This window comes from Solanum verrucosum, unplaced genomic scaffold (assembly GCF_900185275.1).
Source record: "Solanum verrucosum unplaced genomic scaffold, falcon-dt-bn FXZP01000115.1, whole genome shotgun sequence".
In the NCBI taxonomy this organism is placed as follows: Eukaryota; Viridiplantae; Streptophyta; class Magnoliopsida; order Solanales; family Solanaceae; genus Solanum; species Solanum verrucosum.
Genome location: NW_026020680.1, coordinates 1272821 through 1296859, shown reverse-complemented (window position 1 = coordinate 1296859; position 24039 = coordinate 1272821). Strand labels below are relative to the sequence as shown.

The 24039-nt window shown below is 30.2% G+C and overlaps 3 protein-coding genes across 3 annotated transcripts; 1 reads left to right on the top strand and 2 right to left on the bottom strand.

Annotated features, from left to right (window-relative positions):
- Window positions 1-2569: 2569 nt before the first annotated feature.
- Window positions 2570-3628, bottom strand: LOC125812256 (uncharacterized). The gene has a single exon (XM_049491775.1). It carries the CDS (start codon window positions 3626-3628, stop codon window positions 2570-2572), a length of 1059 nt encoding a protein of 352 aa, XP_049347732.1.
- A 77-nt stretch (window positions 3629-3705) lies between these two features.
- Window positions 3706-4440, bottom strand: LOC125812255 (uncharacterized). The gene has a single exon (XM_049491774.1). It carries the CDS (start codon window positions 4438-4440, stop codon window positions 3706-3708), a length of 735 nt encoding a protein of 244 aa, XP_049347731.1.
- Window positions 4441-4857: 417 nt separating this feature from the next.
- LOC125812253 (uncharacterized) lies at window positions 4858-6254 on the top strand. The gene is made up of 3 exons (XM_049491773.1): window positions 4858-4865; window positions 5750-5871; window positions 5989-6254. Exons 1-3 carry the CDS (start codon window positions 4858-4860, stop codon window positions 6252-6254), a joined length of 396 nt encoding a protein of 131 aa, XP_049347730.1.
- Window positions 6255-24039: the final 17785 nt, after the last annotated feature.

Here is a 24039-nt window from a genome sequence, read left to right as displayed (position 1 = left end):
AAACAATTCTTGTAGAATTTTCTATGGAAAATACTGGGAAGTTGTACTATGGTGGTGCAGCAAAATCTATTGTAGTAATGAAGACAACCACCTTTTCGTTACTAGGGTGATGTCCGAGTTAATTTACTCACACTTCTACAATTTCACGAATATCAACTATATCTCTCATCAACATAGGTATCGAATAACTTCATCCACTAAGATTTAGGTGGATGAGAAGAAATTACCTAGTATATAAATATATGAGTAAATATTATATGTTCATATAGTTCGAAGACCATCAAACTCCCTTAAGAAAAGTTGCACCATCTAAGGGACGGTGGTTGATCTATAAGATAAAATAATCTATAATATATATAGAGTTTAAGTTTTGTGCATCGTCGGTATACAAAATTTTCTACACCATCAGTTACTTTTAATGAGATTTAACCATAGTAACTTACTTTAATAAAATAACATTTACTAAAAAATAAAGCATCAACAAGGTAGTTGAATCAAACTTGGATTCTAACCAAAATTATTTCCATAACTAAATTATTTTCTTCCAAAGTACATCACTTTCTTCTCAAGGAACTTCAACTCCTATATTTTGCTCATCTACGTTTAACTTTTCCATTAATCTTGCAAATACAATTATAAATGTTAGATAGCTTACAATTAATTATAAATCTGATCATATAAATAGTCAACACGTTTACTGTAAAATATATTTAATATTAGTGAAAGTCAATAAATAAACTCCTTCCCAATAATCTAAAGAGCAAAGCTTAAGTATTGGGGACAATATGAAGACACTTTAAGATACAATATTCACCTTTCGGGAGATTATGTTCACTTGTTTTTAGTGCATTGAAATTCTTTTGCTCCTGAAGTTGTGTTTAAAAGGGCCTTTTTTATGTTTCTAAATGAGAAAAATGTGAAATTTGTTCTAATTGCATGACGACATATCACTAAGTAGAAGAAGCGTGTCAAGCTTCAAAATCGTTTGACACTTTAAAAATTATTTCTTACTAGTTGACAATGTGATGTTATGAAAAAGTTTGGTGCTGTGAAGAATTACTTGAGCTATAGAAAAAAGTGAAAAACCTACTATAAACATAGTAATTGTAATTAACTTTGGAAAAAAACAATTTAATTATGGAAATTATTTTGGTTAGAATCCTAGTATGATTCAACTACCTGTTGATGTTCTTTTTTTTTTTTTTTAGTAAATTATTGATTTTCTTTTTTCATGAATTATGATTATTTTATTAAAGTAAGTTACTATGATTAAATCAAATTAAATCAAAAGTAACTGATCATGTAGAAAATTTTATATACCAACGGTGCACAAAACTTAAACTCATATATATATATATATATATATATATATATATATATAGATTATAGGGAGTTTGACCCTTGGCCTGACTGACTACTTAGCGGAACAATTCATATTCAAAATCATTTTCACACTAAAGAATTGACCTTAACATCTAAGAACAATTAAGAATCACTCGGTACAATCTTATTTACAAATGAAGAATGGTTCGAGTCTTTACTTAGAAATTTTCAATATATTACAGTATGTCTCATAGACCAACAGCGAAGAAGTAGTGACATGAGTATATAAGAAAATAATCCTTTAATTTTACAAGTCTACATTATACTTATCAGTCAAGTATCAAATATCACGTAATTTCCAAACATCAATAATGAGAATTAAAAATTTGTCTCCTCCCCCTTGACTGAACAGACCACAAATAGCAAAGATAAATAGTTTTTTTTTTTTTTGGAATTAATTTCCTTCCAACAATCAAATCTAAACCTACCCTAAAATATTGAAAAATTAACAATTTTCCATTCTTTATTCAAGAAGTTAATGATTTTTAAAAAAAATTGAATTTCGTAATAACAAATTGAAATTGCTTAACAACTTCAATATTTTAACAAGCATCTCTCTAACAAATAGAAATAGTCCTTGTTTTTTAAAATTAACAAAAATATTCAAAACACTTCTAGTGCTTAAAATGACCTAACGGATTGTTACAAGTATATAAGATTAAAAGTAAATTACCAAAGTATAATAAGAGTAAATATTATATGTTCATGTAGTTCTTACACCATCAAACTCCCTGTAAGTAAATTACCAAAGTATATATATATTACTATCTGTTTATATAGTTCTAATATAACACCATTAAACTCCCTGTAAGGAAAGTTGTCCCTTAGAACCATCTAAGAGGTGGAGTTTGATCTAAATATATCTGTATATATTATATTATTTTTATCTAGAAGGACCCTTATCTATAAAATAAATAAAAATAATATATATTATTTTATAATCTATAAGGTAAGATAAGCTACATTACTTTAATACTCTCTCTGTTTTATTTATTTTATATGATGTAGTTTAACTTAACACAAAATTTAAGAAAGAAAGGTTTTTAGAAATTTGCAATCTAGAATAAGTGATAGACAGTGATGGAGCCAGGATTTAGATTGAGGGGTGTCAAAATATAAAGTAGTATGCACACAAAAAATTCAACAAAATAAATTTTATTAATAAAAGCAAAACACAATTACATTATTACAACCGTACTCGACGCGGTTTCATCTCTTGAAATGTTTTTACAATAGTATCATTAGAAATATTAATAAATACATCTTTTTCTACAAAAGGAACTAGACAACCGCTCAAAAGCTCATCATTCATCTGATTCCGCAAGGCATTTTTAATAAACTTCATTGCCGAAAAAGCTCTTTCAACGGATGCAGTGGCAACTGGTAAAAGCAAAGCAAATTTCACTAAGCGGAATACAAGAGGAAAGTTTAGGTTCTTCTTTGTCTCAACTAATTTTCTTGAGAGATCACAAAGTCCATTAAGATTGGAGAACATTTCATCCATATCACGAACATCAATAATGTAAGTGGCAAGTTGATTCTCAAGAGCATTCATACTAAGCTCATCAAAGTCATCAGGATATAACTTAGCCATTCTCATTATTTTTCTGATGTTAAAACTAGAAAATGAGTCAACTGGATTCAAACAAGCAACTCCATGAAGCAAATCAATAGTCACCTCATTGAAACGATCATTGAGTTCTTGAAGCTGCCAATCAATAATCTTACAAAATACTTCAACACGATAATGATGTAAGATCGTATAATCGGAAGGTTTACGCCTTGATCTTCCAGAATTAACATATGGCTCATCAAAATTAGGTAACAAAATGTTATACTTGATACAAAATGTGGATACCTTATTAATAAGTGCATCCCATCCATCATCTCTTAGCATTTGCAACCTTCTCTTTGCTACTTTAACCAGTAGCATAACATTTGCAATATCTTGTTCTTTCTTTTGCAAGGATTTATTGAGCTCATCTGTGATTCCTAAGATATCTCTCATCAAATGCAACATAAAAGCAATCTTAAATGTTTGACAAGCTTCGAGATATCCTGTTGCCTTAGCTCTTTCATCGGTAGAATATGCATCAACAACAAGTGCATCAAGAACATCAACAATAGATCCAAACATAAGAATAAAATTGCTAAAAGATTTGCAGTAAGATCCCCAACGAGTATCACCGGCTCTTATAAGACCAAGTTCTTGATGTAAGCCGGTACCGGTTGTAAGTTCACCCATATCTAATGCCTCTTTAATTCTTTTTTTTTGAGAATCTTGAAATTTATCCATACGCTTAAAAGAAGCTCCCAAAACATTCAAAACATTTGAAACCAATAATACAAGTTCTCCCACTTGAATACCTTTTTAGAAACTGCAACAAGAGTTAATTGAAGTTGATGAGCAAAACAATGAATAGAGTGAGCTGAGATACTTTCTTGCCTAGTTAACATTTTAAGGCCATTCATCTCGCCTTGCATATTACTTGCCCCATCATAACATTGTCCGCTCACATAGGATAGACTCAATGAATGTTGAGCAAGTACATTGACAATTGCCCCCTTTAAAGATAAAGCACTAGTATCTTGAACATGTACAATATCAATCAATCGCTCCACCACAAATCCCATTCGATCAACATATCGTAAAACGATAGCCATTTGCTCCTTACATGACACATCAAAAGATTCATCAACCAATAAAGAAAAATAGTCACCATTTAATTCCTGGATAATAGCTTTGATGGTTTCTATCTTACATGCAGTGACAATATCTTTTTGAATCATTGGAGAAGTCATTTGGTCATTCTGAGGAGCACGTTCCAATACATAATCATAAATTTTATCACAATGTTTCGCATACCATGAGAGAATTTCAAGAAAATTACCTCTATTAAGTGATGATTTAGATTCATCATGACCCCGAAATGCAAATCCTTGATTCAAATGAAGTCTTACTACATCAATTGAGGCAGACAAGTGAAACCAATACTCATGCTTAACTTGATCAGATTGTCTCTCAAATGCAAATATAATAGATTGTTGTTGTTGCATTAGATCTTCACTTTTCGTTTTTGCCTAATTATGAGTGCTATTCGTCCCATCAATATGTTGCTTAAAACTTTTCTTCTTATTCCAACTCTTAAACCCTATAGTAGAAAATACTTCACCTCCACCTTGATGAATGTTATCATCTTTAAACAAATAACAATTCAAACAATATGTTGCATCGTTAGTTACACTATATTCCAACCAATCATAATACTCTTTAAACCATTCAGGATTAAAACAATGCATATCTCCATAAAAATCTGTTTGAGGAAAAAAATGATTCTCAGGTTGACAAGGACCTTGTCGGAGGTATGCTCTCCTAATTACATCACGATCATTTGGATAATAGTTCAAGATTGGAGTCCTTTTCGCTGGATCAAATTCTAAAGAATTTAAATCAATTTCTTGTCTTTGAGAAGAATGGAGGGGTACTTCTGATTGGTTGGCATTTTCTTCCCGTGTAAGTTGACTATTAGAAGCCAAATTTGATTTTGGTACTTGAAAAAAATAGTTCTTCACTGATTTTTGAGACTGAATTGTAAAACAAAAATTTCATGAGAAAGTACAAAGACATAGATTGACGCCGAGCAATGGCGATTGAAGTCTGAAGACGACTGCACGACGCAGTCAGCGAACAAAGACGATTATTTTGGACTCTTCCTCTTCAAAACTTTTGATTTTGGAATTGGGGATTTGTTTAATCCCTAGACTCTAAATCCCTAAAGTGTATTTTATTTCTTTTAAAAAAATAAAATATTAAAGTAAAGTTAATTTAAGTCAATGGTTTAAAAATTGGAGGAAAAAAACGTTTAGCTATCTAAAAACTAAAGACAAAAAAGTTACAGCTGTCTAAAAAGTAAAAAAAAAAACGCTGAAAGCCTTTAAAAAAAAATAGACTTCAGCAAGGTTCGAACTCCCAACACCTAGGTCAATGAGAAGGCGGACATTTGTAGCCCCTGAACCGCTGAACCAACACTTTAACTTGGTTCAGGAGTGTCAATTCTAATATATATAGGTATAAAAATAGAATTTGACTTACCTATACAACGTAATTTTCCGATGAAGGGGTGTCGCTTGACACCCCTCGGGCAAGGGTAGCTCCGCCCCTGTTGATAGATGTTTGTGTAAATCATTTTATTAATGGTAAAATAAACATTTTAAAGTGAAATTGTGGAGTACTAACTATAAAAATGTATCATTTTTTATTTAAGCAAATAATGCTTCATAAAATATATTTATTGAAAAAGAAAAAAAGAAAGAGATGAACCAAATGTAGTAATATGTTTCTATAAATACCACATTGGTTGAGAAGGAAACTCACCCTTCACATATTCTTCTATTTTCCATTTTCCAATCAAAGTAGCATTACACAATTGGCTGGAGCACGTCTTAACTTTGCATTTTACTTTGTTGTTGTCCTAGCTGCAACTACTGGTTCATTTCCTTACCTTCCATCTTATCACACAATTTAAATTTTTATTAGTGTGGGCTAATTTAATTAATTAATGTGTCTATTAATATTTGTTAATTAATTATATTCATGATATGCAGTTACTATGTCTCGTTCACCAAAGCTGCAAGCAATGGGTGCGCGCGATATGTCAGTTGATATTGTAGCGATTGAACAAAAATTAATTCCGGTTGGTGATATAGTAACTTGCTTGAAAAGATGCTACGTGCAAAGTGATTGCAACGATGGATGGCTTTGTACAGATTGCGCGAATGATGCATTTGATCAAGGTGGAAAGCATTGCGACAAGTTTACTGCTTCTGGACAAGGATATTTCGCCATGCTCACTCGTAGTCAAGCTAATTAAGGTGGCTGGTCATGAATTTGCAGTTTGCTGCTGCAAATTGAATGTAGAAATAAGTTCGTTGCTTTATGTTATGTTATGTTTGTTAAGTTCACTGCATGTGTTAGTCTCTTGTTACCTTTGTTCCTCTTTGTGTAATAAATAATAAGTGGACTTCTATGGTTGCTTTATGATAAATTAATGTAAGCAATTTGGCTTGTGATTGTCATTGTTTATGATCAATTATGCAGTTTAGTTTCCTTTCATTCCTAGCTAGTATAACTATATTTATTAAGTCAAATTATTTCAAAATCAAAACTAAATAGTTATTGGAGATTATTGGTAGTATTAAATCTACAAAAGTTGTTTGAATAGAGTATTTTTTAAGAGTAATATGTATAAAATTTTAGAAGAGTGAGTAGTATCGACATGTGTGCTATCAGAGCTATGGATAATAAGAAACATAGTAAGAAACATACTAGTAGAAAGATAAGAAAATTAAGAAGAAAATTAAACAAATTATATCCGGAATATAAACAACTCAATATTACAAAAACCGATAACGATAAATTAAATCAATTAATAGATAATATATCTAAAATAGAATATAAATATATTCAATATTTAAAGATACAATAAATAGCGAGAATAATGAATATAAAGAAAAACTTACTGAAATAATTATAGCGATAGGCAAGTATTATAACATAGGCAAAATAGACTTAATAATAACATATTCGCAGGAACTTGTAAAAAATCTATAATAGCACAGAGAAAAACTATTTTTTTTATCTAGAAATATAAATAGAAAGTTTAGAATATAAACTTCAACACAATCTATAAATGAATAAGGAAGAATACGCAATAGATGAAAAAACATATGAAAACTATGACGGATTAAAAATAAAGATAATATTTTCCAATCTAGGAAGAAGATATAAGAAAATAGGTGACAATCTAAGTTTAATGTTAGAAAAAGAAACGGTAAAACTAGAAGATAGTTTAACTGCTATGATAAGAATAACAAAAGAAAATGAAGAAATAGATAGAAAAACGAAAATTGAAAAAATAAAACAACAAGCAAAAAAGGAAGTACAACAATTAGAAGAAGTAAAAAATACTAAAATAATAGAGCTAGAAAAAGAGCTAGCAATATTAAAAGAAATGTATGAAATTAAACAAAAAGAAAAAGAACAAAAAACAAAATTAGCAAATGAGATAATTAAATTTAAAGAAAAATTGCAATTAGAAGATGCATTAGAAGAAAAAGAAGAAAATAGCCAAGATAATCTACCCGAAATAAGAATTGATGAAATAAACGACGATGATCTAGAACAACATTCGGAAACAAGCGAAACATATACGGAACTTTTAGCAAACATAGATAATACAAAGAATTTAGAAGTAAATACAGGAGACGTAGACATAGATGAAAAACCTAGCACATCAGGAGTAAATAATCCAAAAAATTTAAATCCAAAATATTATAATAAAAACTATGAACAATATGATAGAGAAAAAACTATATGGGATAAAAGATTAAATAAAAAATGGACACCTAAACCAATAACTGAACGACATGATTATTTAGGTTTAGACTGTGTAGCAGATATAAATAAAACAATCCAATTATGGATAGGATATATATCAAAACAATTAATAGATAACAAAATAGTAATAACAGAAACACCATGATATATAGAAAGAACACTTATAGGAACAGTAAAATTATGGCTACAAATTCTATCAGATAAAAGTTTAAAAACTTTAAGAAGTAATAAAAAATCTAATGGTGAATTAGCTACTATAACTATGGAAATATTACATAAATACGAAATAGCTATAAGAAATGAATTTAGTAGTATGACAACAAAAGTAGAAGAACAAAATAGAGAAAAAATCATAAACCGGAATCTAATGACAAAATTAGCAATATGTAATATGTGTTAAATAGATGAATATACATGTGCATTCAGAGAATATTATTATAAAGGAACATATAGCACAGAAGAAAGTAAGGAAATAAGAAAATTATATTTTACAAAATTACCAGAACCTTTTAATTAAAAAATAATAAAAAGTTGGAATGAAGCAGGATTAACAGATCATTAGGAGCTAGAATAAAATTCTTACAACGATGGTTTATAGAACTATGTGAAAAACATAAAGAAGAAATAAAAATGGAAAAAATACTAGTAAAAAACTTTGCATGTTGCAAAAATAAAACGGCACCCCAATTTGGATGTACTGATAAATACTATAAAAAGAGATATAACAAAAAATATATATCAAAATATAAATATAAAAAACCAAGAAGAAGATACTATGTAAAAAACTACAAAACCAAAAGATCATATAGATCAAAAAGAAAGCTAACGGAATGTACTTGTTATAATTGTGAAAAATTAGGACATATAGCTAGAGATTGTAAATTACTCAGAAATTCAAAGAAAAAACAAATATCAGAAATAATAATAGATGATGAAAAATATACGCAGATAGAATACATAGATTATGAATTAGAAAGCAATGATAGTATATATGAATTATCGAAAAATGAAATAGAAATTAATTCAGTAACAGAATCAGATAATGAATACTATATAAATGACTGAAATAGATATACAAATAATAACTAAAGAAAATCATCAACATGAAGAATCTTTAGAACAAAAAAATATATTTGATAATAGCATATTTGAACAAATAAAAGAAAAAGAATTAGACATAAGCGTAGAAAAAATATTCGAAATACCAACAATAAGAAATTGGTTTAAATGACAAAAACAAGAATATTATGTAGTAAGTCAAAGAGAACATATCATAGATTGCAAATACACCAAAGGAAAGGCTAAAATACCAATAATAAATAAACGAATAATAAATAAAGAAATACAAGATCTTAAGGCTAAAAATCCAATTAAATATGTACATTTAGGAGGAACAAAAATACTAATAAAAGTATGTTTTAGAGAAGGAATAGAACTAGACCCGGGAAGCAAAATATTTACAGTTAGATGTAAAAACTTATATGTTTTAACAACAAAACATAAAATAACAGCAAAAAATAAAATAATAAAATAAAAATAGAAAATCCTTTTGAAAGGATAGTTACAGTCATAGATAATAATGATTATAGTTATAATGAAATTGATATAGAAGAAGATTTGGAAATAGTAAAAGAAAGACTAAGTACATAAAAAAGAATAAATAATGAGATACTCCAAATATCATAAAAAATGAGTACCTCAAGAAGAATAGATAAAACCCCACAAAATCAATGGAAGAAGAAATAAAACCACATCATTACTACATAACGGGAATAATGGAACAACGAAAATATTTAATATTAATAAATACATGACTAGAAGAAAACTATATTACAAGAGAATTAGTAACGGAAGATGAAATAATAACTACTGAACAATTATGCCCCGAACTATCAAAAGCATTAATGTATACCGAAGAAACTACAGAAAAGGAAATAATCATTGGAGGCGTACCAATAGTAATAAAATTTAAAATATATCAAGGAGATGAAAATATCACTTTAGGAATAAAATGGCTAGAACAAGTAAAACCATATAATCTAGAAGACAATCAGTTAATAATAAATTATGAAAATAAAAGAGTAATAATAAAAAGGACTTTAGTATGATAAAAATATGAAAATATATATACTTGCAAAGATAATAATAGAGGGATATTACAACAAATATTATACACCAATGATAGATACGGGAGCAGAAGCTAATATATGTAAATACAATTGTTTACCAGAAAATAAGTGGAAAAATTAAAAACACCGATAGTAGTAACATGATTTAATAATGAAGGAAGCATGATCACATATATATAAGGCAAAAAATATAAAAATACAAATATGGGATAAAATATTAACTATAGAAGAAATATATAACTTTGAATTGACTACAAAAGATATGCTATTAGGAATGCCATTTTTAGAAAAATTATACCCACATATAATAACAAAAACACACTGGTGGTTCACAACACCGTGTAAACAAAAAATAGGAGCAAAAAGAGTAAATAACAAAAAACGAAAAACAACAGAATGGATAAAAGGAAGTGAAAAAATTACACAAAAATTAGAAAATATAAAAGAGGAAGACCCCAAGATATAATTAATTATATTCTCTATAGATAAAGTAAAAATAATCCAAGATAAGTTAGAATTATTATATAGTGAAGATCCTTTACAAGGATGGGAAAAACATAAAACAAAAATAAAAATTGAGCTAATTGATAATAATAGTATAATAACCCAAAAACCATTAAAATATAATTTTAATGATTTAACAGAATTTAAGATACATATAAGTGAATTACTGGAAAAATGGTACATACAAGAAAGCAATAGCAAGCATACAAGCCCAACATTTATAGTAAATAAACATAGTGAACAAAAAAGAGGAAAAAGTAGAATGATTATTGATTATAGAAATTTAAATGCAAAAACTAAAACATATAATTACCCGATACCAAATAAAATATTAAAAATAAGACAAATACAAGGATATAATTATTTTAGTAAATTTGACTGCAAATCAGGATTTTACCACTTAAAGTTAGAAGAAGAATCTAAAAAACTTACGGCATTTACAGTACCACAGTGACTTTATGAATGGAATGTATTACCATTCGGATATAAAAATGCACCAGGTAGATACAACACTTTATGGATAAATATTTTAAACAACTAGAAAACTGTGTAGTATATATTGATGATATATTATTATATTCCAAAACCCAAGATGAACACATAAGATTATTAGAAAAATTCATATATATCATAGAATATTCGGGCATAAGCTTAAGTAAAAAGAAAGAAGACATAATGAAAAGCCAAATAGAATTCCTAGGAATACAGATAGATAAAAATGGAATAAAAATGCAAACATATATAGTACAAAAAATAATTAACTCAAATGAACAACTAGACACAAAAAAGAAATTACAATCATTCTTAGGACTAGTAAATCAAGTAAGAGAATACATACCAAAATTAGCAGAGAATTTAAAACCTTTACAACAAAAATTAAAGAAAGATATAGAATATCAGTTTGATAAAATAGACCAAATACAAATACAAAAGGTAAAATTATTTTGTAAAAACTTACCTAAACTATACTTTCCAGATGAAAACAAAAAATTTACTTATATAATAGAATCAGATGCGAGTGAAAAAAGTTATGGAGGAATATTAAAATACAGGTATAATGGCAATACGATAGAACATCATTGCAGGTATTATTCAGGAACATTTAATAATACAGAAATAAAATGGGAAATAAATAGAAAAGAATTATATTTAGTATATAAGTGTTTATTATCATTTGAACCATATATTGTATATAACAAATTCATTATAAGAACAGATAATACACAAGTAAAATGGTGGCTAACAAGAAAAATATAAGATTCGGTAACAACAAAAGAAATAAGGAGATTTGGTATTAAATATATTAAATTTTACATTTACAATTGAAGTAATAAAAACTGATAAGAATGTTATTGCAAATTACCTATCACGACAAAGCTACTCAGACTGAGACTGAAGAAGAAGATACAATTGAAAAGATACTTAAAGCTATTCTACACATTGTACAAAAGTGGATAGTATGGACAGCGAGATACAAAAGCTAAAGACTAATGAAGATAATCTGAAGTATAAAGCTAGTATAAGTCAGCAGCATGACTATAAAAATGCGGAGCTATGTCGCTCGGAAGACAAAAAAAATCCAGAGCTAAAAGGTGACGTTGGGAAACACCTAAAAACCCATAACATTTGTTTAAATACAGCTGCAGGTACAAGCCAACGAGTTAGTGAAAAACATAAGAACTCAAACTTAAACCAGTTATTCGAAAAACCATTTACCCCAAGGCCAACACCAAAAAACATATTGACTATAGAACCACAAACTTCTACATACGCGGATAGCCTACACCCTGACAAAAGGACATATAACCATATTACGCGAACCTATATAGAAAATATATACAAAATCCAAACATTTTTAAATCTTAAACCCAGATCTACTACAACCCAAGAACCCAACCAGGATTATTTAACCCAAAAATTACAAGGTTATAATAAACTGATTGCACAACCAAAAACTAACGCCAACTTAGTAAGGACATGTTACAACTATGGACTATTAAATACAGTATATACTTATGATGGAGAGGAACTAAGTGGAATATCGGAACTACATAAAGAATTTATTACATATAAGAGAGTTACTAAGGGAAATTTATTCTATGTAAAATTTTATACGGCAACAACAGAGATATTATACGAGGAAATAAAACATCCGATACAAGTAGTAAAGATAGGACTAACAAAAGATATGATAACACCGAAAGATATCGAACAACAACCAGAGATACAAAAAAAGCGAGATACCCAATTTTTATGCCAATAAGTGAATAATTGGTATATCAACCATTATACAAGAACTAGCAAATACTTATTTAAACGGAAACACTATATGGAGTTACTATGCAAGAGATCAGTTAATGATTTATTCCAAATTAAGGGAGCTAAGGAAAGCAGATATGGATGAAGTCCAAAGATGGATTTTATCATTACTTAAGCCAGAAAAACGACCTACGACACGAGCACTAAAAGTAGGATTTATTTCGGCAGAATTATTAACCAGATATTGCAAGCTAATTGGTCACAAATAACCTGACTACATATGTTCGAAATGCAACGGAGAAGATAATATAATCCCAGACGTCCAGCTAGAATAAGAGATAAAGACGAAAGCCTAAAAGATAAGATAAGAAGATGATGAGAAGATAAAGATGAAGAAAAAGAAGACATATGGCAAAAGTAAATAAAAAGTCATGAAAGTGTGTCATAAAGTAAGTGTATTATATATGTAAAAAGTCATAAAGTGTGTCATTGTGTCATAAAGTAGGTAGATGTGTCATAATGTAGATATACTATATTATATTATATATTAGGCACATTATTAAGTAGTAGAGGTACGTGTAGTATTATGAAGGATTGTAAAGTAAGAACTTCATTTCTATATAAAGGAAGGTATATGTAAATGAAAAAGCAGGCAACGCCTAAGACAATAAAAATCCTCTTTCATAAAAATACTCTCTCAACTAAGATAAATATTTAAAATACTAATGGAAAAATCTGAAATCCAATCAGATATTTCAGATAGCATGGCTAAGCAAGAGGCAAAGGTATATTGTTCAAAAAATATGCAGAACTAATTTCATATATTCATGAATATCATATATATGATTGAATAAATTTATGTTAGTTATTATATATTAGAATTATTTAAATCATGATTTCTAGTTTATTAGCACACTGGAAACAGGAAGAAAACTTCTATACTATGCCATCCTAATGTTGAAACCGGTAGGCAAGGAAAGCCGTTTAGGGGAGTAAACAAAGTTGAGGCGCTGATAAGAAGGAAGTATCCGCTAAAGTACGATGCTAGTAGTGACAGGAGAACATGATAAAGATAATCTAGTCCATAATGATCTAATATGAATTTAATCAATTATGAATATGATAGGAAGGAATAATTTTGTCACACCCCAAATCCAGATGTGATGGCACGTGTCCATTTCCCACCGGACACGTCAGCCTAACCCAACCACAACGATAAAGAAGTAGTAATACGAGAATAAAAGATAATAAATAAGCGGAAGACTTTAATTAAGACTCAACACTACCCAGAATTTGGTTGTCACATGTACAAACCTCTAAATACAGAATTCGAATAAAAATATACAAGTCTCAGAGTATAGTTCTCGAATAGAACAAAACTGAAAGTAAAGATAACTCAAGGGCACGTCTGGAATAAACCGCTACCTCTCGAGTATGTCCCGAAGCTCAATCTGCTAAAGAAAATACTAAGCCGAATCTAAGAGAGTTGTCAACCTACACAATTGTGTAGAAGCAAGGGTGAGTACCGAAAACCACAGGTACTCGCAAGTAACTCTAAACTAAGCAAAACTAGCAGCTACAAACAACTCCTTTCAATCCCAACCGAACCACCGAAACTTCAATCTAGCAGTAAACCAACCAACCTATACTAAACATATCATATTTAACAGCCAGAACCAACAGTATATCCTCATCAACCTCAGATCAACAAATAAGAGCAAGTAGATCAAATTCCACATAAGAAGGGTAAACCGATACAATCCACACATCACAAACAAAGATAAGGCAAATGCGATGCAAAATACAATAATGATGTCATGTAGTCGTGATGCATGTCTGTCCTACGATACACATTTGTTGACGTAATCAGTCCGCGCTGAATACTCAAATTAGAACCCATGGGGGCCACACATGGACCATGTATCAGCGCTGGAACCAGATCCCATTGGCATCCAAATTGCTAGCCGGAGCTAGTCCATCTCATATATCTCTAGCCGGAGCTAGTCTCAACTGTGTCTCATATCCATCCATCCTCATATCAATGTCTCAGAACTCATACAATAGATAGTCCACACATGGGATGAATAATGAATATGCATATGTCATCAATCACAATCATATCACGATCACATCATAGTATTACACATCATCTGTCTCAATCACAATTATATCATGACCACATCATAGTATTACATATCACCTGTCTCAATCACAACCATATCACGACCACATCATAGCATTACACATCACATGTCTCAATCACAATGTCTGTATCAATCATAGCCTACTCATGCTCTTCTATCCCCTCAATATCAGTTATCACATGACTTATTCAACAATTTTAAGTCACATATAACACATTTAGCTCGTTTTATTCCCCATCTTTCATTTTCAACAATTTCAATCAACAAATAAAACTCATCCTCAATCCCCATTACTCCCCAACACAATTAGGAAAGTAGTCATGCGTAGTCTAAGATTTTTACAAAGTTTGGAAGCCACTTGCCTTAAAACGAATTTCAAAAGTTACTTGACTTGAGCCTTTCCTTTCCGAGTATAATCCGGATTGCGATAATCTATTCAAACAATTATTCACAATCACAATTTGAGTCCAAAGACACCAAAATCAAAAAATTTAGGGAAAAAGGGCAAAACGGTCCAAAAGTCTGATACCGGAAAACGATATCCAAATATGGAAATTTTGATGTAAAATGATCCTTCAAGTATTTGGAAGCTAATGGTGAAAACCAATTTGAAAACGGAGTTGAAATCAATTCACAAACTCAATTTGAAGGAAAATCCACGTTCTTGAAGAAGCCTAAAATATTCGAATCCGTAACCCCGACTCGAAAATGAAATATCTCTTGAAAAACATCTTACCCATGCTTAGATAAGTTCAAATATGAAATTTCATAAAAAACGGAGTTAAGATCGACCTTGAAATTCTCAATTTATCAAACTTTAACTTTACCGGGAAAGTCCAAATTGTACGTGGTTAATATGATGAAAATAATCAATGAATCAATAATTTTATGTTAAAATCAGTTTACCCATAACATAAGGATCGTAAATATACCTTTTTCATCAAAAAGGGAGTCCAAATCGATAAAACCCCAATTTTCCCCAAGAGATTTACGGATAGGGAAAAGAAAGAAAAAAAAACCAGATAAAGAAATTATGAGAAAATGTCGAATTGAAGATTGAATACTAACCCTCATATTAATTCAAGAAGAAACCCGTAAGAATCACTCCATTCCGATCTCCAGAACTTCTGATATGCTCAAAATACCAAATGAATACAGTCTGAGATTTTTGTAACAGTACATGACTGTTATGCACTAGAAAAACAGCAGTTAATCATTCACTAAAAAGGCCGTAATTTTCTCATACGATAGTGAAATGACCCGATTCTTTTTGTAAATGTCTTAAATAATGATACGGACCTGCTCATTCAATCGAAGCTCAATTTCATGCTCGTTTGCCCAGTCAAATATCATTTCTACTCGGTAAACAATTATTTCTTATTTGCGATAAAAGTCTAATCTCGAGTTAGCGAAAATGCACCAAAATTTGCAGATAAGTCCTATAATTCATGCTCAAAGTTTCAGAACCTTCAGAATAATTTTTCGACTTTTAAAACTAGTAATGAACCCTTTAGTTGCCACAATTTGCTGAAATAGTGTCAAAGCATCCAAGAAGCATAAAAGCTCACCCAAAACTCATTTGACACTTCGCGAACACAAACCAAATATGCTACTAGCTTGAAAATGACATTTCGGACTCAATGAAATCATCGGAATTTGAATTAGAGGTCTCTTTGACCCGGTATCCGATAAGGCGTCAAGAAACTAACTTTAGGCTCAAAAACTCGAAACGCACTCGGGGCCTCTAAAAATTCAACCAAGACTCATTCTAGAGTTAGAATCACCCCCTGAAACCTCGTTTGTTGACCAAAGTCAACTCTTGATCAAAAATTCACAATTTTAGCAACTTAGGACCTCAAATCTTCGTTTTAACTCCAAATTTGACTCCGTATATTCTCATAGACCCATTTCGACATTCTAAAACTGCTGGAATCGACGAAAATCCGATTCGAGTCTCGAAACTCCAAATGACTCGAAATAGCACTAACTTTAACTCTTAAAAGCTCAACTTTCCAAAAACTCAACTTTTCATCAATTTTTCTTCAAACCAACTTCGAAAATACAACAATTAGGGCTCGGGGCAATTATCGGGAGGGGTAAAACGGTCATTTTATGAAAATTTCCAAAAATGACCTTTAGGGTCATTACAAATTTGAAATAAAAAACCTACATGATAAAGAACATGACTACATATTTGCATAATGAAATAATAAAAAACTACGAAACTTTAATCTTATATATACTTAAAAATATAGAAATAATTGAATTAAGAAGAATAATATGGGAAAAAATATTTAATGATAACGAATCAGAAGATATATTAAACCAAGAATGGTATGAAATAGACCTACATGATTTAGACCTCGAAAGAATAGAATGGTATGATTTAGAAATAAATTCATATTAAAATGAACTACGAATATTTACGATATTGGACAGGATCTATGGAAAATATAAAACTATTAGAACAATTAATGGAGGAAAATCTATATATGTACCAAAGAACCCAAGATATGTTATATCTATTATATATCATAAATAATATTAATGCAATACTCAGATTAAAACAACTATCGGAAGAATATTACAATAAATATTATTACATTTTGCCATGTATTCCGCACCCCCCAAAAAATAATACTAAAGAAATATCAAGATTAAGACACTTAGCAAAAGAATATTATAATAAAATCTTTAAAATAAATTACTCACCTACCACACTACCACTTCCATGAATCCCTCAACTACCAGTTCCGCACCGAAAAATGGTCCTTTCAATATTTGTTACTGTATGAAAATATAAGAATAATCTATTTAATTAGACATACATACATTCATATTTATTAATTCAATTTATAATTTCAAATAAATACCTATTATCCCATTATTTATTAATTAGGTATCAAATTTGGAATTAGATACATAAAGATACATCACTCTCAAAAATAGTCTAACAAATTTACTCCAGCCCCAGGGTCATTTGTCGATGATTAAAAGGTAACTTATTTATGTATTTAAAAATGAAATTAGTTTTCTTGATAGAATAAAAATGAATTTTTATTTCTAGATATTTATTAAATGAGGAAGGATAAATATTTGCTTCTATGATTATTGATTAAAGTTAAGATATAAAAAATATTTCATTGATTCAATTCACAAAATATTTTTACCGTTGACCCCTTTTGTCTCAAATGTCAATACTCTCTCAATCGTATATATACGATACTTTTCAGAAATACATCGAGAGTTCGTGATTCATGGGGGACTCGCGAGGTCGATACATCAACACAGACGATTTTCACTTGTCTGTGCCGACAATCTCAACACACTATTATAAAATCAAACAATCCCCAGCACGGACGATCTCCACGTGCCCACTTATAATCATAACTTGATCTCACTACTAAAAAACTGCTAAAAAACTACGGACAGCGTCGCTCCAAAAAAGCAACGGGCTAAGAGATGCCGTTCGTCGCTTTTTAATAAAAATAATTATTTTTAAAAATATTTTACAAAAAGTGCCGGACGGCATCTCTTAGTCCGTCGCTTTTTTTTTTTTGCGGATTTTTGCACTAAATATATATATATAATTAATAATTATTTATTTAATATATATATAGAGACGCCGTCCGTCGCTTTTTATTAAAAATAATTATTTATAAATTAAACAAGAACCATGTGTCCGTCGTTTTTAATTTACTTTATTTTATTAATTAGTTTTAAAAAAAAGTGACGGACGGCATCTCTTAGTCCGTCACTTTTCGTCAAAATATCTAGTCAAACATTTTTAAAAAGCGACGGACAGCGTCTCTTAGTCCGTCGCTTTTTAGTCAAAATTTTGGTCAAATATTTTTAAAAAAGCGACGGACAAAGAGACATTGTCCGTCACTTTTTTTAAATTAAGTTGAACCAAAAACGGGTCCCCCCCCCTCCCCATTTTTCCATCTCTCTTTCTCTCTCTTCTCTCCCTTCTCTCTAAAACCAAGTTGTTGCGCCGCTGCCGCTGCCCCACGCCGCCTTCGTCCTTCTCTCCTTGAGCATTAGTCCCGTCGGCGCCGCCACCTGTCGTCCTCACTGCCTCTTTTCCTTAGCTTGTTAAGGTTAGGATTTAATTTTAGTTTTTTTTTCAACTCTAGTAATATTTGATTTGTTATAAATTAGTGTATTGTTTTAGTTTGATGAATTATGTTAGTCAATTGCTAACTTATATATTTGATTATTGTTAGTTAGGAGAGAATTGGGGATTTTTGATTTTAGGGTTTTCTTCTAAATTGATTTTTTTTTTTTTTAAATATGATTGTGAATTGAGTATTAGAAGTTAGAACGAACAAATAATTAGAAGTTAGAAGTTAGATTAGTTGCATTTTCCAACTTTGAAATTCTTGAATTTTGTATGTTTGACGGTTGAAGTTAGAAAAACATTGAATTGCATATGAAAGTTAGATTACTTTGAAGTTAGAAAAATATTAGTAGATGAAAGTCGAAATTAGATTAGTTGAATTTTCAACTTAGAAGTTCTTGAATTTTTTTTTTTTTTGAAAGTTGAAGTTAGAAAAATATTAGATTGTACATGAAAGTTAGATTACTTTAAAGTTAGAAAAATATTGGATATATATTATATGAAAGTTGAAATTAGGTTACTTGAATTCTTGAACTTAGAAATTCTTGAATTTGAAGTTTATATAGAATTAATTTTAGAAATTAGACATGAACTTGAATTTTTGTAGGATTTTAGAACTTTAGATTGTGAACATTAGAAATCTTGAATGATTGTAGGATTTTAGAACTTAGTTTGTGAACTTTAGAAATCTTGAATTATTGTAGGATTTTAGAACTTTAAGTTGTGAACTTGAGAACTTAAATTTAGAGTTTAATTTTAGTTTGTTTTTTTTTTCAATTCTAGTAATTATATTTGATTTCTTAGTTTGTATATTTTTTTAGTTTGAAGAATTGTGTTATTCAATTGTTAATTTGTACATTTAATTATTCTTAGTTAGGGAGAGAATTGAAGATTTTAGATTTTAGGATTAGTTTTCTTTTAAATTGAGGATTTTTAAATATGATTGTAAATTAAGTATTAGAAGTTAGAACTAACAAATAATTAGAAGTTAGAACTAACAAATAATTAGAAGTTAGAAGTTAGAGATTAGTTGAATTTTTCAATTTGTCATTGTATTTGTGCTTATATATTATATTGTTGTTGAAAATTGGGTTACTTGAATTATATTCTTGAACTTAGAAATTCTAAAAATTAGATATGAACTTGAATTTTTGTAGGATTTTAGAACTTTAATTAGGTTGTGAACTTTGGAAATCTTGAATTATTATAGGATTTTAGAACTTTAGGTTGTGAACTTTAGAAATCTTGAATTATTGTGGGACTTTAAAACTTTAAGTTGTGAACTTTAGAGAACTTGAATTTTTGTAGGATTTTAGAACTTTATAAAATTGTGAGCATTAGAAATCTTGAATTATTGTAGGATTTTAGAACTTTAAGTTGTGAACTTTAGAGAACTTGAATTTTTGTAAGAAAATAATTATTGATATAAGTATTTTACCAAGCTAGCCCTATTATATGATGTTTAGTATTAGGTCTATATGATTTAGAGAATAAATATTTAATGCTAAGGTAAAACATGAATTATTTTTATCTTTTCTTGATATGTCAAAAGTGACAAATAAAAATGAAAATCTATTTTAAGAATAAATGACGAGTAAAAGTGAATGCAGGGAGTACTCTATAAAAAATATAAAAAATAAAGAAACTAGTCGCCTTACCCTGTTAGTATTGTGTCCATGCATGGATGAAGTCCCATTTTGTACCAAAAATAAATGTGGGAAGCCCCACATTAATATATTTTGGTTGGTGAATCAGCAACATAAGTGCTTGAATTGATTACGTTGTTTAGAGTTTTTGCATTAAGTCTAATTAATGTTGTTGTGGGGTCCTAACTCCTAATACCCCATGGAACTAATACCTTTTTTTTTTAAGTAGACACTTTAAGTTTGTGGGTGTACCTCACGAAATCATCCAAAACACAATAAATACATCATTTTTTTAACCATCAGTGTTCTCAATCCAAGCACGTTTGTGCCACCTCCAATCCATTTAACAAAGATCGGATTTTATTCTAACTCATTCATTTTTTAACCCATAATCAAAAAAATTCATCTACCCTTGTCTCTCTCTCCGACCGATCAAAATCCTAAGAAACTTCATAAGGTGAAACAAATTGGTAGCATCGCCGGTTGAAATTTATTGAATAGCGGTGTCAGAAGTCAGAAAGAAGAAGTGAAGGCTCACAGGTTTCATCCTACTGAACCTTCTAGTTCCTCTTCTGAACATTTCAACCCTTTATTTCAGTTTTCTAATCTTCTTGGTCATGAACCTTCCAACACTTCATTTATGCCTACTAATCCTCTAACTGAACCTTTCAACATTTTTTATCAGTCTACATTTGAACCTTCCAATCTTTATAGTCAGTCTTCAACTCTTGATTTTGTTGATCTAAGTGAAGAAAATTAAGGGAAGATTGTTTGTGAAACATGTTTGGTGTTAGGAAGTGCAAGAGAATTTAGGAAAGCTATAACCAAATATGTAGTTAAAAAAAAAATCAAAATTGAGAAATATGTGAATGAGCCTGGAAGAGTTAGAGTTAGATACTGTAGAGAGGACTGTCCTTGGTTATTGGTTGCATGTTTGGATAGCCAAACTATAGATTTTGTGGTTAAAAACTACAAACCTATCCATATTTGTGTGAATTCAACTTTTAACTATTCGTGCAATTCAAAGTTACTAGCCAATATATATAAGGATAGAATAAATGAGCAGCTAAACATAAGAATTATCAAGTTGCAAGAGCTTATTAGAAAAGAATTGGTTATTTGTGTTGGAAAGACAACAATGAGAAGAAGTGTTACAAGAGATTATGGGTGCTCGTATTGTTGAGTGTGGTAGGATGCTTTCTTACAGAAATGAGATTTTAAGAGCAAATTTAGGTAGCACTTGTATTGTTAAAGTTGGAGAAACTATTGAAACTGGGCATAAATTTTTTGAAGGATTTTATGTGTGTTTTCATGCTTTAAAAAAAGCATTCTTTGGAGGTACTAGTCGGTGCATTGACCTAGATAGATGTTTTCTCAAAGGAATGTGCAAAGGTCAATTATTGATGGCAGTTTGCAAAATGAAAATAATCAGATGTTGTCCATTACTTGGGCAGTAGTTGAGGTTGAGAATAAATTTACTTGGAGATGATTTTTAAGTCTAGTGAAGAATGATCTTGATCTTGAAGAAGGACATGAACTTACCTAATTACTGATATGCAAAAGGTATGTCTTGGATTATTGATTTACATTCATCGTCTCTATATTTTTTTATTCACATTAACTCTTTTATATGTTTATTTTTTTTCTTTAATAGGGATTGGAAATTGCAGTGTCAGATTTATTAGCACTTACTGAACACAGAATGTATGCCAGACATGTCCTTATAAATTGGTGCAAAAATTAGAAGGGAATAGAGAGAAGAAATGTTTTCTGGAAGATTGTAAAATCTACATTTGAAGCTGAATTGAGAGAATACATAAAGACTTTGAAGAAATTGAGAAGAGAGTGCTTGGATGGCCTTTTATACTACAATTTAGAAAGATGGTGCAAAAGGTACTTTAAATAAAATAGCAGATGTGACTCTATTGATAACAATATGGCGGGGAGCTTTAATGCATGTATATTGTCTTCAAGATACAAGACAAACATTATACTACTAAAAGATATTAAGATAAAAATAATAAAAAGAATTGGTCAATTAAGAAAGTTCTCAAAAATATGGATCACTGATATTTCTCCCATGGCTTCGAAGATTGTACAAGAAAACATAAATAAGCCAATGCAGTGTAACTTATCATGAAATGGAGAAATATGGTTTGAAGTTGTTGACAAGGGCTTTACACATTGTGTAGACATTGTTAGGCGCACTTGTAATTGCAGAGCTTGGCAGCTTAAGGACATAGCATGTCCTCATGATGTTGCTGCCCTACATTACAAGCAATATGAACCAATTCATTATGTGTCCAACAACTATAACTTTCCCTGAGAACATATGAATATCTTATTCAGCCAATGAACAATATGATGTTGCCACCATCTGGTAATTTAATAGTTCAACTACCAACAATTAAACAGTTGCCTGGAAGGTCAAGTAAAGCTAGAAGGAAAGAGACAAATGAAACAAAGAAAACTGAAAAGCTTAGCAAATGTAGAGTTGTTATCACTTGTAGCAATTGTCATGCAAAGAGCCATAATAAAAGAGGATGTCCTACTCCTCCAACTATTCCAAGTCAAACTGCAACAACTTCTACTCAGTCATAGATAAATGTAGCAATTGTCATTAATATTTAGTTGAATATATGCTAATATGTTGTATTATCATAACCAGACCAAAACAAAAAATTAAAATGATAGATGACGGGCAAAATGAGAGTGCGGGGGGGGGGGGGGGGGGGAGCCTCAAGGAAGCCAGAAAAGTCAAAACACGAGCAATAGAATAAAATTTCCTCAATAAAACCAAGTGAATGAAGGCTTGAATAGAGGAAAAGGCAGAGGAAGACGCAGATGAATGGGTAGAGGAAGGGGAGGCAATGTAGACAAGAAAATCATAACACATGCAATGGAAGAAAGATGCCTTAACAAAACCAAGTGAATGAAGGCACGAATAGAGGAAGAGACGAAGGAATAGGTATGCCTCAAGAAAATTATGAGAATGAAGGCACTAGTGGTGGACAGGCTTCAAGACTTTTAAAAAGCCAAGAATGGTATGATTTTGGAGTATTGGTTGGTGATAATGGTTTTACAACTCTTAATGCAAGTACAAGCCCAAATTATTAATTAGATTAGAGATTTCATATACTTTTACTAACCTTTGTGGTTTATTTGTATAGCCTGGAATGCCAAGTAGAAGGGTTGTTGACATTGGTTCAAGAGTTCCAAAGAGGTCTGATGAAGTTACTGGAGATATTGACTCTCAACCACGTTTTGGAGTGAAATGGAAAGGAAAATTAGCCATTATCAGTAATAGACTTCAACAAATGAGGGGTGAAAAAAGAATTCAATCAAGATCTGCAGTTGTTGCTATTAATCAAAGCCAAAACAATTCAACTACAAATAAGACCAATGTTGCAGGGAAATAGTTTACTTCAGTGTTGTTATTGTTGTGTTATTTACACTT